The 19,402-nt window shown below is 42.0% G+C and overlaps 1 protein-coding gene and 1 long non-coding RNA gene across 3 annotated transcripts; one reads left to right on the plus strand and one right to left on the minus strand.

Annotated features, from left to right (window-relative positions):
- The first annotated feature begins 921 nt into the window (after nucleotides 1-921).
- On the plus strand, nucleotides 922-14,839 carry Gm46479. The gene is made up of 2 exons (XR_001781413.1): nucleotides 922-1,259; nucleotides 14,488-14,839. It is a non-coding gene; the product is annotated as a predicted gene, 46479 (long non-coding RNA).
- Nucleotides 13,730-19,104, minus strand: Gm3072 (predicted gene 3072). 2 transcript variants are annotated; one of them, NM_001378433.1, is made up of 5 exons: nucleotides 18,906-19,104; nucleotides 17,956-18,118; nucleotides 16,575-16,706; nucleotides 15,735-15,918; nucleotides 13,730-14,499 (listed from the first exon to the last, which is right to left on the minus strand). In NM_001378433.1, exons 1-4 carry the CDS (start codon nucleotides 19,054-19,056, stop codon nucleotides 15,741-15,743), a joined length of 624 nt encoding a protein of 207 aa, NP_001365362.1. In that variant the 5' UTR covers nucleotides 19,057-19,104; the 3' UTR covers nucleotides 13,730-14,499; nucleotides 15,735-15,740. The 2 variants fall into 2 exon arrangements, with proteins under 2 accessions (NP_001365362.1, NP_001365363.1); NM_001378434.1 differs by lacking the exon at nucleotides 15,735-15,918.
- Nucleotides 19,105-19,402: the final 298 nt, after the last annotated feature.

The following is a 19,402-nucleotide window of genomic DNA, read 5'->3' on the forward strand; positions in this document are numbered from 1 at the left end:
ATTTGCTGCTTCTACAAGTATGATATAAAACAGACAAATGGGTCCTCTGCACACACAAGTAGGTCCACACAAGATTCAAGGTTCTAAAAAAGAGAGTTCAGAAGAACATCCTCCAGCAAGCTCCAAGGTGAAATATATTCTGCTCTCTAAACCTAGCTTAGCTACTTCTCATAAGACTCTCTAGCACCAATAAAAACAGTTAGCCATAGATATTATCCAGTAGCTGCAATTCGACACATTACAGTTCATGCGATATAATGCCAGGCCAGGAACCAGGAGTGGGTAGGTTGGTAAGAAGGGGAGTGGAAAGGGAATTGGGGGAGGTTTTTTTTTTTTTATGAGGGGAAACCAGGAAACAGGATAATGTGAGTAAAGAAAATACCCAATTTAAATACACAGTTGTGTGAGTGCACGCTTGGGCGCGCCCAAGCACAAACACACACACACACACACACACACACACACACACACACACACACACAAGTTAATAATGTCAGCCAAAAAGAGGTTAGTGACTTAACATGCCTTGATTTTACTTAAATGCAGCACTCTGCAAAACAATGAGAGGGAATCTGTACAGAAGCAAAGTTATTTCTATGATAGACTCAAGAAAACAATATCAGCAAAAGGATGCAGTGTTGGATTCCATGAATCCACTTGGTGAAACCAGTTAGACACTCATTAGATTCCAGGGGTTTATCTTAGTGCAATGAAGGCAAAGGAGTCTAAGTTTTATTTTTAAAATGATTAACATGTTTAACTTTTTATTACTAAAGAGTTTAATTAGAAAACAATAAAGCTGGAGACTGTCCTTCTGTCCTATTGGGCCCGAGAAGCTCTGCTCTGAGATAGCTGCCATAGAGAAGATTGGAGGACCTGGTTCCTAGATAATTCCGGAAGTGACATCCTGTGTCACCTCTCCATACCATAGAGCTGGAAGGGGTTGCTGTCAGGGGTCCAGGAACTCCTCTGCCTAGAAAGGAAACCTAGCAGTGACCAACTGGGAGGAGGACAAGAGCATGTGGCTGGATTGGAAGTGGCCATGAAGGTCACATCTTGCCTGGTGTCCTCACCTCCTGACACAGGGGTCTGAGTATCACCTGTGATCCCTGCCAGCATCCATGAGATGGCAAGAGAAAGAGTGCTTTGTGAAGGCCCTGAAGCAGAAGACAGACACAGAAGTGGAACTTCACAAAGAAGCTTGATCCCAGGGCCACTGGAGTCTGAGGACCAGTGGATGGAAAGCCATGATAATCCAGGTAAGTTGGCTTCTGTGGTCCCTCAACCAACACCAATGCATTCCCACCAGGCCAGGGAACCATCTTTTGTGACTCCAGGGTGCCTGGACTCCTGCCCCCTGACCTCCAAGAGCCCCATCCTCCCATCTTAGAAGGATAGGCTGTTGTTTTAGGTTCCTAAGTGTTCTTTCAATAAGAACATCGAAATCCTTGGAGCCCCGTTTTGTCTCATATCTTCAGCTAGCTGTTTTTGAGCGCTCCTTATGTGCCCCATATCATACTCGTATTCTAAAGGTACCATGCCTGCTTTGCGATTTTTTGTCACATGGGTGGGCCTCCAAACCCAGGGTCTGGAAGTGGTAATGAATGAGGGAAGGACTAGGAAGGGATATCTGAGGTCACATGGTAAGATTTGGAAAAGGTGGGTTGGACTATCTATGTTTTCATTCACTTTTAAGTGTTGGCAACATGGTTTCTCTTGGTTTAGAAAGGTATTAATTGTTGAAACACTCTACTGTGGATAACATGTAGCCCAGGTTTCTTGGGTAAGACCACCTCTGGTCTATTCCCTCCCTACCTCCATTTTCTTAAGTTTCCATCATGATGAGATAAAACTCATGAGAAGGCACAGTGAGTCAAGTTGTGTGTCTGACACCTGAAGCAGACAGCATTGTCTTCCTCCTTGTTAATGAATTGGCATTTAAAAAAACAAATAAATAAAAAAACCCCAAAACACTAAAATGCCTGTATAAAATTATAGAAAATAACACCATGATCTTCCTAGCTATGAGAAATTGAACCTCATAACAATTAATTGAGACCAAACCATACAAAGATCTCTGCCTGGGAGGTGACAGAAGATTCAAAGATGCTGGTCAGACAGCTTAAACAAAACAGGAAGTCTCAGGTTCAGTGACAGACCTGGTTTCTAGGGAATATGTTACAGAAAGGCTGAACAAACAAACAAACAAACAAACAAACAAAAACCTGCTATCCCAATAAACAAACAAACAAACAAATAAAACAAAAAAGAAAAACTAAACAAAACCTTACATAAATAACTGGACTTTCAACACACCCACCAAGATACATATTGGTACACACATGCTTATGCCACACCCAAACACATTCTCTCTCTCTCTCTCTCTCTCTCTCTCTCTCTCTCTCTCTCTGTATATATATATGTACCTGTCACTCTCTCTGTCCAAAAATCATAAGTGAGTAGAAAATTATGAGGAGATAACAATGGATGGTAGACAAACAGTTGAATGGGGACTATGGAAGGCTATGTTTAATGTGAGACACTCGACTCTGCTATCCATCCCTTGGGCACTAACACTACTTATGAGGCACATTTCTTAGACTAGGTTGAAAGTGTTAGTGAAATTTCATTCTTGAAGCCTCACATCTGTCACACCAACACTCAGCCTGAGAGAAGCCTTTCTCACATCCCTGTTGATCTAGTCAGCTCCAGAATATAAGCTCTAGGAAAGAACTCTAGCAACACTGACATAAAACAGTCCTGACAAGTACCTGCTCAGGCTCTTTCAGTGTGAGCCAAGATCTAGGCAGAGTGATGAGAACATCTTGCAATGCAGGGAAAGGGGAGAGAAAGCATACAAGCACCCCCAACACACAAACACACAAAAGGCAATGATTTCCTCTCATATGGCAATTACACTGGGATCTAATACTTGCAAATTTTGTACTGCCTGTGATCTCACATGAACCCTCAGAAGCAAATGAGCTGAAGCTCTGACTTCATCAATCAACATTCTGTGCTACTACAATGGAGGCAAGCACATGGAACTCATTTAGCATACTGGCATGTACTTGTCTACTATGTGTTCAACCTATCTATCATAAGGAAATGCAGCTTTTAGTTGAGCATGATTGTTTACTTCCCAAATATGTAGTTTCTTGAAGGAGGATAACTGCACATAAAGTCTTGGAAATGATCACAGAAATGAACAACTGGATGAGACATAGGAGAGAGCATGGATAAGGTACAGGATGGTTGCTTAGGCTTGACTCTGTTTAAGGTTAGACATGACTGCAACCTTCTCCTCATGATTTATGCACCCTACCTGCAGCTGCTTGGTACATAGGTCATTGGTCTTCAGGCTGTCTTCTTTACACAGCCTCTTTGATTCGTTGGAGCATTTTCTAGTGCAATCTGCTCCTCTAGCAACTATCTGTTCTCCTTCCATAACATCCTGACTTTGTGCTGGAGATGGTTAGATTCACTCTGGAGGTGGCAGTGCCCGATGCCGAGTCACAAACAAACAAATGATTACACAAGTCAGCATCCATCTTCCTCCCACTCCTCCAAGGACCATCCCTGCCACAATGTGCCCTGGTGCCCAGTTAGCCCAGACAACTGTCTAGACTGGCAACGGAGCATCACATTGAGAGAGGTCAAATCCAGAGGACAGCCATATTTCAGAAGCCGAGGTACATCTGTAAACTGTGACACTAACAGTGACTTAATATCTCTCAAGAGGACCTGGAACACATGTGTGCTTATATGTTCATGTTATTTAAAAATCACCTGTAGGTAGAAGGCAGACCTTCTCCAGGAGAAGAGAAGAGACTCAACCAACATATAGTCTTTTTAGGTGTCCCATGGAAACCTTATCTATGTATCTACATTCAAATATACTTTGTTGGAAAGGACAATGATTTGAGTTGCTCACAGACTCTTCACACTTGGCCAAAATGACTTTAAGAGGTAAAAATCCTAGAGCCTTGCTTTGAAGGAGCCAGGCTTCTGGTTTAGAGGCAAACAGTATATAAATTGAGCCCCTACTTTGGTTCAAAGACAAGGATGGGCAGACATATCCTGTGCCTAGTGCTTGAATCACGACCCTGTTAGTCACTCACCAGTAGAATTGATTTTCTTTAGTCAACTCCTTGTACTTGTACAAGGCCTCACTGATGTCCTGGGGCATTCTCTTCAGGTCAGTCATCACGTGGTCATGTTACATCTTGAGCATGAATGTCCTAATTTTGATTTTGTGGGAGGGCATGGCCCAATGAACAAATAATCCCATGAACTAAGGATCCAAGGATCATGTTAATTCAAGCTGAATCGTGGCCTACCCCAACACATATATGCCACAACATTGCTCCATGTTACCAGTTCCACTTGGAGCTTATCAAACTTATTACTCTTTGCCTGGGGTCAGTAGAGGCAGGGAAGTAAAGGCAGGGATTTGACCTACTTTATTAGAGGCAGGGAAGTAAAGGCAGGGATTTGACCTACTTTATTTCCCAAAAGGGGCATGAAAAATAGACTAGCTCTCCAAGAACTTTCCAGAAACCTGTGCCATAGTCCTGGATCCACCTAAAACCTGTGATGACATATCTGTTTGTAGACAAGGAATTGTCAATACTTGCTTCTGTTGCTACATAAACTCCCAAAGGGCATAATCAGTATATATAGGATACTACATTTCCAGTGTGCACCTAAGGTGAGCTCAGAGCTCATATGCTGTGCACCTCAAAGTGAGGCTCCCTCTGTCTTCACTATTTTTGGCTGGAAACTATCAAGCAAAATTCCAGGCCCCAGCATACTATACAGACACTCCAGCTCTTAAGTGGAACACACACACACACACATACATTGACACCCCCCTCATAATCAAACACAATCAGAATGCCAAATGAACACACATTATCTGATAGTATAGTGAATAAAATTTGATAAAAACAGTGATGAACTATGGCCAATCCAGTTATACTGAGAGACAGTATGTGGGACCAGGCCCCTCCAGCTGTTGACAGGACCTGTTGAACCCAAATTACTTCCAGGTCAACTGCAAACGTGATTGGCCATAAACACAGTGTACTTTGCATCTCCCCAAAACTTATACCTGTATAGGATTCTTACAATGCAGGATTAGGGCTCACACACTACAACCCTTATGCCCAGACAGTAATTCATACCACAGGCTCTGATTTACCTTTGGAGAAATCAAATTTCCTGAGTCCCATTTCACGACTATCTGAACTTGAAGTTCTGTGTTGAAAATCCATTCAGCAAAATGAATTTGGATGTGTGGACAGCCTGTTGTTGTAGGCTACTGTGAAATGAGGGAATCTGAGGTTAACAGAGAGGGCCCAAGACAGTCAGCAAAGAACTGGGCATAATGACTCCCAGTTGTTCAATTCCTTGTTAGTGTAATTGGCTAGGATTCCCTGGAGTCCATCTCTCTCATTTTTGATCTTCTGGAGATCCCTTTTGAGCTTCTCCATCCTCTTCATTCTCTGCTTCTGCTTAATGGTGGTGGAGGCTTGGGGTGATGCCTTTCCAACAGACCATGTAGGTTGACAAACACTCGTAAACTCGTAGAGATAATAGGGCAGGGAATGGAGACAACATGCTTTTCCCTTTCTTTGGGGCTCTTGTGAGATTATTCATTTCTTGTGTTTTCCTGGGTATAATTACACTCAATCTGTTGGAATTTTGCTTCTAGTATCCTCTATAGTGCGGAATTAGTGGAAAGATATTGTTGGAATTTGTTTTTGTCGCAGAATATCTTATTTTCTCCAACTATGGTCATAAAGAATTTTCTGGGTATAGTAGCCAAGGCTGGCTTTTGTGTTCTCTTAGAGTCTGAAAGACATTTGTCCAAGATCTTTTAGATATTACCATTTCTGGTGACATGTAAATGTAATTCTCATAGGTCTTTCTTTATATGTTAGTTGACTTTCTTTTCTTAGAGATTGTAATATTTTTTCTTTATTCTGTACATTTATACTTTTGTTTAATATGTGATAGGATGATTTTCTGTATTGGTCCAAATGATTTGGTGTGTTGTAGGTTTCTTGTAAATTTAAGGCCATCTCTGTCTTTAGGTTAAGGACTTTTAAAAAGCATATTGTTGAAGATGTTTTCTGGGTCTTTGAACTGTTATCCCTCACCCACTTCTTTTTCCATTATTCTTAGTTTTGTTCTTTTTATTGTGTCCTGCATTAGCTAGATGTTTTGAGTTAGGAATTTTTTACTCTGTATATTCTTTGAGTGACTTTTTAATATCATCTATTAATATCATCTATGGTATTTCCTTTGCCGGTGATTCTCTTTTCTATGTTCTGTTCGTGAGGCTTGCATCTGTAGACCCTGATGTTTTTTGTAAGTTGTTGTTCTCCAGGGTTGCCCCATTTTTGATTTTTATACCTTTATTTTTACTTTTTCTTTATTGATTTTCTTATGTATTTCCATCCCAAATGTTATCCTCCTTCTCAGTTCCCCCTCCAAAAACCCCATCCCCTCTACTTCTAGCATTGCCTCTATGTATGAGGGTCCTCCTATACCCCCTCGTCCAAACACTCGTGCCTCAGTGCCCTAGCATTGCCCAACCCTGGATCATCATGCCTGTACAGGACCAAGGGCATTCCCTCCCATTGATGCCAGATAAGGCATTCCTTTACTACGTATCCAGCTGGAACTCTGGATATCCCCTCATGTACTATGTGCTTGGTGGTTTAGTGCATGTGAGTTTTGCGAGGCTCTGTTTGGTTGATTTTGTTGTTTTACTTATGGGGTTGCAAGCCCCTTCTGTTCCTTCAGTCCTTGTCCTCATTTCACAATCTGGGTCCCCTCGCTCGGTCTCATGTTTGGCTGCATGCATAGCATTTCAACAGACACCAAAACCAAAAGTCACATTTATGAAGTAGCCTTGCAATAATTACATGATATGGGGGCGGGAGTATCACCAAAACATGAAGAAGTACATAAAAGATTTGCTGCAGCATTAGGAAGGTTGACAACCATTGCTATATACTGATGTACTGAGTCATCTCCTGATTACCCAAAATCCTACATAATCCTAACTTGTATCTATCATTTTTACACTGTGATTAGGGAAAAGGAACAAAAATGTTCTTCCACCTGTGAGAAAAAAGGAGAAGTGGGAAGGGAGGGAGGGAGGGAGGGAGGGAGGGAGGGAGGGAGAGAGGGAGAGAGAGAGAGAGAGAGAGAGAGAGAGAGAGAGAGAGAGAGAGAGAGAGGAAGAAAGAAAGAAAGAAAGAAAGAAAGAAAGGAAAAGAAAGAAAGAAAGAAAGAAAGAAAGAAAGAAAGAAAGAAAGAAAGGAAGAAAGAAAGGAAGAAAGAAAGAAAGAAAGAAAACAGGCTCCTGACAGCATCAGATTTCTTGACATCAGCAATAGTGACTGGGTATGGTGTCTCCAGATGGAATGGATCCCAAGTTGGGGCAGTCTCTGGATGGCCATTCCTTCAAGCTCTGCTCCTTTCTTTATCCCTGCATTTCCTTTTGAGAGAAGGAATTCTGGATTAATACTTTTGAGGTGGTTGGGTAGCCCCACCCTTCAAAGGTTGCCATGCTTATCCAATAAATATGGTCTGTATAGTTCCTACTTCCCCTTTGTTTGGTATTTAGGCTAATGTCCTCCCTGTTGGTTTCTGGGAATCTCTTGGGTCCCTGGCATCTGAGACTCTTTAGTGGCTACACACAGTTCCTCCTCCCCAATGGGTACAGACCTCCTTTCAAATGACTTTCCCTCCGTAGTTCTTCCCCATCTCCTCCCATATCTGAACCAGAACCCCCTTTACCTCCTACTCTTCTCTCCCTCCCAGATCCTTCTCTCCTCCTACTTCCAAACATTCTTTGCTTCCCCCTTCTGAGTAGAACTGTAGCATTCACACTCTGGTGTGATCTTCCTTCTTCTTCGGGTTCCCGTTGTCTGTAAATTGTATTGTGGGCATTCCACACATTTTTTGACCAATTTCCATTTATCAATAACTACATACCATGTGTATCCTTTTGTGACTAGGATACCACACTCAGGATGATATTTCAACTTCCAAACATTGGCCTTTGAATTTCATGAAGTAATGTTTTTAAAAGCTGAGTAGTATTTCTGTACAATGTACCATATTTTCTGTATCCATTCTTCTGTGAGGGACATCTGTGTTGTTTTCAGCGTCTGGTCATTATAAATAAGGCTGCTATGAACATAGTGGTGCATATGTCCTTTTAATATATTGGAGAATCTTTTGGGTATATGTACCATGGTGGTATACCTGTATTTGAGGTAGAACCATTTCCAACTTTCTCAGGAATTGCCAGATTGATCTCCAAAGTGGTTTTTCCAACTTGCAGTCCCCGCAGGAATGGAGCAATGTCCTTCTTTCTTCACATTCTCGCCAGAATCACCTTTCAGCTGACTTTTGTTCTTGGCCCATCTGGGTGCTGTGAAGTGGAAACTTAGGGTCATTTTGATTTGCATTTCCCTGATGACTAGAGATGTTGAACATTTCTTAAGTACATCTCCTCCATTCAAGATTCCTCAGTTGAGAATTTTCTGTTTAGCTCTGTACCTCATTCTTTAATAGGGTTATTAGGATCTCTGGAGTGTAACTTCTTGAGTTCTTTTTATATTTTGGATATTAGCCCTCTATCAGATGTAGGGTTGGTACAGAAGTTTTCCCTATATATGTGTGCAATTTTGTCCTTTTGACAGCTTCCTTTGACTTACAAAGCTTTTCAATTTTATGGGGTCCCATTTGACACTGTTTTGGTCCTACAGCATGAGTCATTGGTGTCCTGTACAGGAACATTTCCCCTGTGACAATGTGTTTGAGGTTCTTTACTGCTCTCTCTTGTATTAGATTCAGTGTATCTTGTTTTATGTGGAGGTCCTTGAGTGACTTGGACTAGAGCTTTGTACAAGGAGATAAGAATACATCAATTTGCATTCTTCTATATGCAGACTGCCAGTTGAACAAGCACCAATTGTTGAAAATGCTGTCTTTTATCCACTGGATGGTTTTGGCTCCTTTGACAAAGACCAAGTGACCATATGAGTGTAGGTTCATTTCTAGGTCTTTAATTCTATTCTGTCGGTCTACTTGTCTCTCTATACCAGAAACATGACATTTTTATCACTATTGCCCTGTGGTATATTTTGAGATCAGAGATGGTGATTTCCCGAGCCATTCTTTTATTGTTAGGAATAGTTTTTGCCATACTGGGATTTATGTTATTCCAGATAAATTTGAGCATTTCTTTTTCTATCTTGTGAAGGAATGAGTTGGAATTGTGATGGGGATTGCATTGAATCCGTAGATTGCTTTTGGCAAGATGGACGTTTTTTACTATATTAATCCTGCTCATCAATGACCATGGGAGATTTTTCCATCTTCTACGGTCTTCTTTGATTTCTTTGTGCAGAGACTTAATGTTCTTGTCATTCAGATCTTTCCCTTGCTTTGTTCGAGTCACACCAAGATATTGTTTGTGACTATTGTGAAGTATGTAGTTTTAAAAAATCTCTTCCTCAGTATAATTATCCTTTGAGTAGAGGAAAGTTCCTGGATTGTTCGAGTTAATTTTGTATCCATTGACTTTGCTGAAGTGGTTTATCAGCTGTAGGAGTTCTCTCCTGGATTTTTTGGGGGCTCACTTATGTATAATATCCCATACTCCTCAAATTGTAGTGTCTTGAATTCCTCCCTTCAAATTTGTATCACTTTGATCGGCATTTTTGCCTGATTGCTCTGGCTAAAATGTCAAAGACTATGTTGAATACATAGGGGAAGAGGGGGAAGTCTTTCCTTGTCTCTGTACTCTGCACAGAGTTCACAGCAAATTTCAATGTGGATTATGAAAGTAGAAAATGTTCACTTTGGTTTATTACATTCACCTTGTCTTGGCAGATAATCCATGCAGGAAGGCTGAGAAAGGGCTAAGAAAGTAAGTTGATCTCAGAGAAACAGGAGGACTGTGGGTGCTCTAGTGTAGTGTGGTGTGGTGTGGTGCAGTGTGTTTTGGTGAAGTGTAGTGTATTCTCCTGCAGTGTTTGCTGCTTGGTATGCATGAGGCCCTGGGCTCCCTCTTTAGTTTAGCTCACTTAGAGAAGCTGAAAATAGAATAACAGTTGCCAGATCTTAAGACAGAAGTTGGGAGGGTGATGGAACACAGGGAGTTGCAATCTCGGCTACCAAGGGATTATCACTTCTATAGAAATTTGGTGGGTTACAATGGGCCAAATATCTCCAAGTAACTGCAAAAGAATAATAAATATGTTCTCAACACACAGAAAATACTGAGATAGATGCCTGAATTGATACCTGTGCCAGATACCATCTTCTTCAGCAATGTGTTCTTACCATTATCTTCCAGAAAGGAAGGAAGAGCAATGGCATCAGTCTTTAATGATTGGGGAGAGTGTATGAGACTCAATGATGACCAACCCCAAACAAGATAACCCAAACTTGTCCCTGGGCTTTTCATTGGGTAGTATATTGTTCTGAATTCCACAGGCCTATGTTTAGGAGTCTGGGGACAGGGACCCACAAAATCCTGGACATCCAGACAGTGCTGGGGTGCAGAGAGTTCACAGCAGGTTTGACCCTGCTGGCCTACAAGGATAACAGGGCAAGGGGTTCTCAGAATCTTAGACATGCAGTCACTTCTAGAAGTCTCAGAGAAGCTGAGCATGGAGGAGGCCAGCAGACTGAGAACTAGCCCTGAAATCAGGGAATGGGGAATTCTGGATTAGCTCAGAGGTGACTAGCCCAGGAGTATTGAGGGGCCTTCTGTTGGAGACTTAGATGGCAAGGCTCTGTAGGCAAAGGCTTTTTCTCCATGTAACCACAGTTGGTTTGATGAGAGAAACAGTCTTTGGTTGTAAACTGTTTATTGCTTTTCATGGAAATGAAAGCATAACATGTCTTAAGGTTAGACTAGAAGTTAAGTAACTTCTGAGGAAGGAATGTCCAGGAAGGGAAGCTTATTGACTGAACCCTACCATCGTCTATTACCTCATTAGCAGGGAGAACCCTATTCTCTTCTAAATAACCACAGGCCATGTTCCTATATAGAGATTTTGGTCCCATGAAAGAGGCCTGGTAGGAAGCAGGTGACACTTTTGCCATCTACTGTGGGTCTGGGACTTCCAACCCACTCGACTTTACCAAATTCTGGACATGGTAGTCTACTGTCCCAGGTCTTAGTCTGAGATTTATTGATATGAGGAAACACCAGGACATATGTTTAGTATGCGGGTCTCAGTGCCTACCCTCCACACTGACACAATGTTTCTAACAAGGCCACAACTCCTAACAGTACCACTCCCATATTCAAGCCACCACACTCCTCTGCAATCTCCCAAGACATTTACCTCACTCTGTCCTACTGTTTTCCTTTTTCTCCTTCACAAATTATGTGTTCTATTATTTTCTTGAAATATCCTCCTATAACCCAACACTAGTGCATTACCTTCTATGGATACTGCAGTTTAAATGCACATCTCTAGACATTCGATGTTGCCATCCACATAAGACACATCATGTGGTTTTTTTCTCTTTGGGTGTGGGTTATATCACTCAGAAAGATTATTCATGTCTCCATCCTAATGGATCTCTCTACTTATCCCTGTAAATTTCATTTATATTGTCACAGTTCATTACCATTGTGTATATGCACCATATATTCATTATCCTTTCATCAGTTATATTACATCTGGGTTGTTTTGATTTCCTGACTATTGTGAATATAGCAGCAAGGAACATGAGCACACCAAGGTCTCTGTCTTAGGATAATGCCTTTGGCTATATGCTCTGAAATAGTGTCTGAGTCTGTGTTCTCTTGCTAGAAAGAGACATCAGGACCATGATAGGTCCTTTTAACGAGAGCATTTAAATGGGGGCCTGCTTACCATTTCAGAACTTTAGTACATTTTTGTCTTAACAGAATCATGCAGAGGCAGACATGGTGTTGGAGAAGTAGCTGAGAGTTCTGGATCTGGATCTGCAGGAAGCAGGGATACTGGCCCTGAGCTGGGCTTTTGAAACTTTAATGCCCACCCCCACAACAAGGCCACAGCTCCAAATACCATCAAAGAGTGCTATACCCTGTTGATCAAGTATTCAAATCTATGAGCCTATAAGGGTTCTTCTTATTCAAACCACCACAAATAGTACAGCTGGTTCTTATGGAAGATCTATCTCTAGCAATGTTTTCCAGAACATTTCTCCTGTTTTTCATAATGACTGTACATGTGAATATATACTCTCTTACCCCACACTCATGCCATCAGTTGTGATCATTTAGTCTACTGGTAATAGCCATTCTGAGTGCAGTAAGATACAAAGTTAAAACTATTTTAATTTGCATTTTTCTGATGAAGAAGGATATTAAACATTTAAATACATATCTATGATCCATTTCTTTCTCTTCTTTGAAGATTCTGTTCGGTTTGACAGAACATTAGAAGGGAGTGTGTTTGAGACTGGGACTCTCTACTTATCCCTGCTGTCCCAGAATCTAGTGCATAGACCAGGCTGTGCGGAGGCTCATGCAGTTCTTCTTGCCTCTGCCATCTGACTGCTGGGATTACAGGTGTGCTCTACCATGGACAGCCATAGAACATTGTGAAATGTTTAAATTTAAAATGTTTTAATGTTTAACAGGCAGGTTTCCTGGTGTTTAGTTTTTAACACCATCCGATTGTCTAGAAATGAACTCTCTGTCATATGTACACTTAGTGAAGTTCCTCTCTCATCTCTTAGCTGATCTTTCCATTGATTAAGAGTTTGTTTTGCTTTCTTATTCACTGTTTTATTGGTAGGACACACCTTGACCAGGATAACATATAAAGAAAATATTCAACTGTGGCTGGCCAACAATACAAAAGGGTGATCCAGGATTGTCAAGGTGGGAACCATGGCAGCAGGGAGGCAGGCATGCATACAGGCATCATGGCACTAGAGGAGTAGATGAACTTGCATGTGATACATATAGAGGAGGCAGAGGAAAGAAATAGATACAGACGGACAGACACACAGACAGACAGAGGCAGAGATAGAGACAGAGACAGACAGAGAGAGTATAGACTGAGATATAGAGAAAAAGAGAGAAACATAGTGAGATCAACAGAGACAGAGAGATAGTGACAAAGACAGAGGCAGGGACTGGCATAATCTTTTGAATCCTCAATGCCAACCTCCAGTGTCACAACTCCTCCAGCAAGGCCATATATCTACTAGTTCTTCCTAAAACATTTCTATGAAGTAAGTATCAAACATTCAATTATGAAATGACCTTTGAAGGTCATTTTTATCCAAATGACTATTTATAATTCAGAAGACTTCAATTAATCAATGTGAATATTTTTATTTACTGGGATGTATTAGAGAAATACTGTTGTGTTTCTTATTTGTTTGTCCGACATGGTCATGCACAGGAGAGTACATAATAACTGTAGCTAAATTTATGACTATAGAGATAGAGATGGATACTTTTTTCATCCTGACATTGGGATCCACAAAGTTTGACACATTATCCACATCAAAAGATCAATTATCTGTGGAGTTCTGGCTGGTTGGGCACTACTTATGAAACCTAAACAACATGATACTTGAAGAGTCCCATTCCTGCCTGAAACTTCTAGTGTTACAGGACTATGTATGAACCACACATAAATGCAGAATATCCTTATGATAGACATAATTAGAGATGATATTTTATCCATAATACACTAATTTTATTCAATAACATCTTAAAGTGGGGAGTCAGTTTATACAGAATATAGACTTAGCACAAAAAGCAAATTAATTACAGTAACAAAAAGATAATGAATATATAATGAAACTTTGAATGAAAACACAGGAAAACCAAAGATACAAAGAAATCAAAACTCTAACCAAAACCAAACAAAATAATTAAGCTAAGCATCATTCTCTTGCAGCAGATGTTCAGCACAGACCTACAGCCTGTTGCTGACCTTGGTGAAATAGTGCAAAGGCAGTCACTGATGGTAATAATCTGTTCAGGATGAATATAGGCATGCCTCATTGGGGTGGGTGTTCTGCTGATGGACTAGTCCTTCCAAGGCTAACATGAGAGATGTTACAGATGATACCTCAAAGTTTTTCAAATTCACTTGACTGATCACCATGAAATAATTCTAGAACACCAACAGGTCCAGCCAAAATTGGCATTCTCATAGCCCTCCTGGATGCCGAGCAGATCTTGATGTATCTCAGCACTTCTCTGAAGCCTTCCAAACAGGCAGACTTGCTGGACCAGAGGCTACACAAAATAAAGGCCTCTTTACCCATAGCAAACCAAAAAAGAAGAAAATGCAGCCCAAGATTGCCATGGTTACAAGGATTAGATGCAATGGTGGTTAATTTGCTTTGCACACCCAGTGCTCCTGGTGAACAGTTGTGTCTGAGCAAGATCTTGACCTGGTCTCTGATCTGTTTGAGCTTCTGCAGAATATTTCAGACCTACGGGAGGAAGAGGAAAAAAGCCTGGTGAGATCTTTCCATGTCAGCGATCCAGCAAATACCAGCTTTACTCAGCAGGACAATCCAGTATGACCTTTCATCTGAGATCTTTCCTGTATCCCCATAGGAGAAAGGGCAGAGAGCACCTGGGTCTGGATGTTTTTCTCAAATGTAAAAAATTGCTTGACACTGAATTGTGAACTACACACTGTGCTGGAGTTAAAGTAAAACACCACATTTCTCCAATAGTCTAAATACTTGATATTGAAAAATAAGTGTGTATCAGTGTCTGAATCTAACATTAAACAGAGGCCTTCTAGGGAGCCTAGCAAACTTTGAAGTGAAGGCTCTTATTATTTCTGGAGTGCTGAATCTTTCCTTGGCTCTCCTTGGGAATCCATATATCTGGGAATCCCCAGAGAAATCATCTCACAGGAAATTCATGCACACTTAAAAAATACTGTAATCAGCAAGAGTGTGCTTCATGCAATTCTTCCCAAGGGTAAGCATTGAAATCTAAAGGGGATACTCATGAAGGAAAAGACAAAAAACAAAAACAAAAAACAAAAACAAAAACCAATAGCCCTGCTATGCTTATGGCTACTTAGGTACTGCCATTCTATGCTAGTACCTCATCTCGGAGACAGCGAAAAGATGCTGCATCTTTTCAGCCAAGCCAACACACACACACACACACACACACACACACACACACACACACACACACACATACACACACACACACACACACACACACACACACACACACATACACACACACACACACACACACACACACACACACACACATATACACAATAAAATTGGAGCCTGCCCTTTTGTCCTAGGAGAGGACAGGCCCAAGCCCCTCATGTTGCGTTGCCATAGAGCAGAACAGAGGACCTGGTTGCTAGATAATTCAGGAAGTGGCATCCTGAGGCACCTCTCCATACCTTAGAGCCTCAAGGGGTTGCCTCCAGGGGTCCAGGATCTCCTCTGCCTAGAGTGGCAAACTAGAGGTGGCCTAATGGGATGGGGAGGAGGGGGCATGGCAGAAATCCAATTTCTTCAAAAGAGGGTAAGTCCACACAAAATCTTGGAAATGTTCACAGAAGTGTAAAACTGGATGAGAAATAGGAGAGAGCCTGGATAAGGTGCAGGATGGTTACATAGGCTTGACTGTGTTTATGATCACACATTAGGGCATTCTGCCCCTGATGCTTCATTCATCCTACCTGCTGCTACTTAGTATAGTGGTCTTTGATCTTCTGGCTGCCTTCATTACATAGTGTTTTTGTTTTTATGTTGCATTCTTCCAATGCAATCTGCTCCCTTAGCAGCTGTCTATTCTCCTTCCTCAACATCCTGACTTTGTGCTGGATGAGGTTAGATTCAATCAGGAGGTGGCAGTTCCTGAAGCTGAGCCACAAACAAAACATGGTGAATCCAGGAAGCATCCATCTTCCTCCCATTCCTCCAAGACCATTCCTTGATCATTGGCCCTGATCCCCAGGAAGCCCCAGACAAGTATCCAGATTGGCCTTAGAGGGAGAAAAAATCAGAGGACTGCCACTTTCCAGAAGATCCAAGGTACTTTTGAAAACCCTGACACCAACAGTAACTCATGTATCTCTCAGAAAAGAACATGGGGTCTATATGTGCTTCTAAGTCCGTGGTATAAAAAAACCATCTGTAGGTATAGGGCAAAATTCTCTAGGAGTGAAGAGACCCAAGCATCACAGAATCTTTCTATGTTTCTCCTGGAAACCCCATCTATGAATCTACTTTTAGAGCCCAAGAGGCCCAAGGCTTATTGATCTCCATCATGGTGGAAACCTTTTCGATCTTGAGGATACTTAGTTGGAAAGGACAGTGACTTGAGGGGCTCCCAGACTCTTCACACTTGGCCAAAATGATCCAAGATGTTAAAATCTTAGTGCCTTGTTTGAAGGAGGCAGGCTTCCTGTTTAGAGACTAACAGTATAGAACCTGAGTCCCCACTTTAGTTCAAAGACAAGGATTTGCAGACATATCCTGTGCCTAGGTATTGGGTCATGACCCTGTTAGTCACTCACCAGTAGAACTGATTTTCTTTAGTCAACTGCTTGCACTTGGACAAGGCCTCACTGATGTCCTGGGGCATTCTCTTCAGGTCAGTCATCACCTGGTCATGTTGCATCTCAAGCATGAATGTCTCAAAGTTGATCCTGTGGGAGGGCATGGCCCAAGGAACAAATTGTCCCGTGAACTAAGGATACAAGGATCATTTCAATTCAAGCTGAATCATGTACTACCCCACCCCATATATGCCACTCGACCTAGCTCCTTGTTACCGGTTCCACTTGGTGCTTATTAAACTTATTACTCTTCAGCTTGGGCCAGTAAGCCCAGGGATGTAAAGGCAGTGTGCTGATCTGCCTCAGCTCCCTGAAGGGGTTTGAAAGAATAGACTAGCTCTCCCAGAACTTTCCAGGAATCTGTGTCACAGGCCTGGGTCCACGTTAAATCTGTATGATTCTCCTTCTTGTTTTAGACAAGGAATTGCCAATTCTTGGCTCTATTGCTACATCAATTCCCAAAGGACATAATCATATCTACAGGGAAAAGCCTTTATAACACATCAGGAGATTCCAATGTGCATCCACGGTGAGCATAGATGTCAAGTTCTGTGCTACTCAAAATGAACCTCCATGGCTTCCTCACTGTTATTGCCTGGAAATCTAGTCAGGCACAACCTAAGGATATATCACATGACACAGACTCTCTAGATCTTAAGCTACACACACAGGAACACACACATTCACAAATGCACACACAGGCTCACATGCACACAGTATCTCTCTCTGTCTCTGTCTCTATCTCTCTCTTTTACGCACATATACGCTCGCACACACACACACACACACACACACACACACACACACACAAACACACTTACACTCAATCTGAATGCCAAATAAATTGATTTGGCTTTATCTGAGAGTATAATGAACCAAATTTGAGGAGAGCCGTTATGAACTGCAGCCAATCCAGTCATACTAAGAGGCAGTATATGTGACAGGCCCCTCTAGCTGTTGACAGGACCAATTGGACCCAAATTACCGCCTGGTCAATTATGGAAAGGATTGGCTATAAACAAACATTACCTAGCAAATAACACCAAACACCACCTGTGTAACCTTCTTAAATGGCAGGATGAGAGCTCACACCTTACTACCTTCATCCCCAGACTGTGATTCATGCCACAGGCTCTGAATTACTTTTGGAGGAATCAAAAGTGCCTGTGACCCCATCTCACTCCTATCTGAACGTGAAGTTCTGCATCGAAATTCCAATCAGCAAAATTGATTTGGGTATGTAAACAGCCTGGAGTTATAGCCACCTGTGGTATGAGGGAATCTGGGCTTAACAGGGATGGCCCAAGATAGTCAGCAAAGAACTGGACATAATGACTACCTGTCATTTAAATCCTTGTTAGTGTAGTTGGCCAGGATTCCCTGAAGTTCGTCTCTGGCATTTTTTATGTTCTGGAGCTCTCTTTTGAGCTTCTCCAACCTCTCGCGTCTCTTCTCCTGCTCATTGATGTTGGGGGCTTGGATTGATGCCTCCCCAGCAGACCCTGTAGGTATAAAAACACTAGTAATCTTGTAGAGATAATAGGGCAGGGAAAGGGAAACCATGATTTTTCCCACACAGAAGCCTGAGGAAGAGGAAAATGTAGAGACACTGAGAATCCCTGATAGTGCATCATAGCTAACTTCAAGCTGGGCTACTCAAATAGGTCCCTGTTCGCAACCACCATCACTAAACATATGCCTGACTTCCTATTGTAATCGCCCTAGCCCTGAAATGCATAAGCTGGACCAGGCAAGAATAAATGGAGAGCATTGTCAGCTCATATCTGACAACAACATTCACACCTCTTAGCATACTAGCCAACACTTTTCTAGTCTTCTTCAAATGCATGATGAGAGCTCATACACTACTACAGGAACCCCGACTGTGTATCAGTCCACATCATGTGCGTTCAATACCAAACTGTCTGAGACCTTGATTCATAGGCAGGGGAATAGCCTTCTCTGTTCTTGGCATCACATGCTCATGTAACCTAGAGGAAACTATATTAATATGAAGTGCATGAACACTAATCCTGAGAACAACACTTTTCTATTCTCACAGAGCTTGGTCTTTGCATAATTTGCCATTCAGTGGGAAATTAAGATCTCTGCAAAGCCCCTGCAGGCTTGTCAATACCAGGCTGTCTGTAAAACTAATCATCAGACACTCTTGACTCTGGTTCTACCACTGAGGAATCTGAAGGATCGAGATCACAATCCCTATTCCTGGAAGGACCAGCTGAAGCCCACATCCCTCAGGGAGCTTCCCAAACCTTGCCCAGGACTCACTGTGCCTTCTCCATGACCAGTTGTTTCTTGCCCTTTCCCACCATGATGGGCGGCCTGCGTCCTTCTGCCTTGGTCTGGTGTCTGTGTGTATTCTATTCTCTCTCTGAAATACCCTGAGGAGCATGGACAACATGCCTGCTTGGGAACCCATGAGTATCTGAAGGAATATCCCACAAGCTGCTCTGGTTACCACAACACTGGCGACATCACAGAAGATTCTAGGGTTCTCTTGGATAGAGAAGTGTCTACTGATGATGTCACCTGGAACTTCCATGGCCTACCGGCTTACCAGCTTGCCCCATCTTGATCAGTTTCTGAGGTGCCCTTTCCTGAGTCTCTCTTTTGTCCCTGGGGATACCTCTTGGCAACTTCTCCTTCCAAAGCTAGAGATTTCTAACTGCTTCATTACAAGTCCAGTGCTTTGAATGGGTAGAGTTTGTTAGTGCCATGGCTTGGCTAGCTCATCTTCATTAGGATCCTTTTATGAGGGAGATTCT

This window comes from Mus musculus, chromosome 14 (genome assembly GCF_000001635.26).
Source record: "Mus musculus strain C57BL/6J chromosome 14, GRCm38.p6 C57BL/6J".
Taxonomy (NCBI): Eukaryota; Metazoa; Chordata; class Mammalia; order Rodentia; family Muridae; genus Mus; species Mus musculus.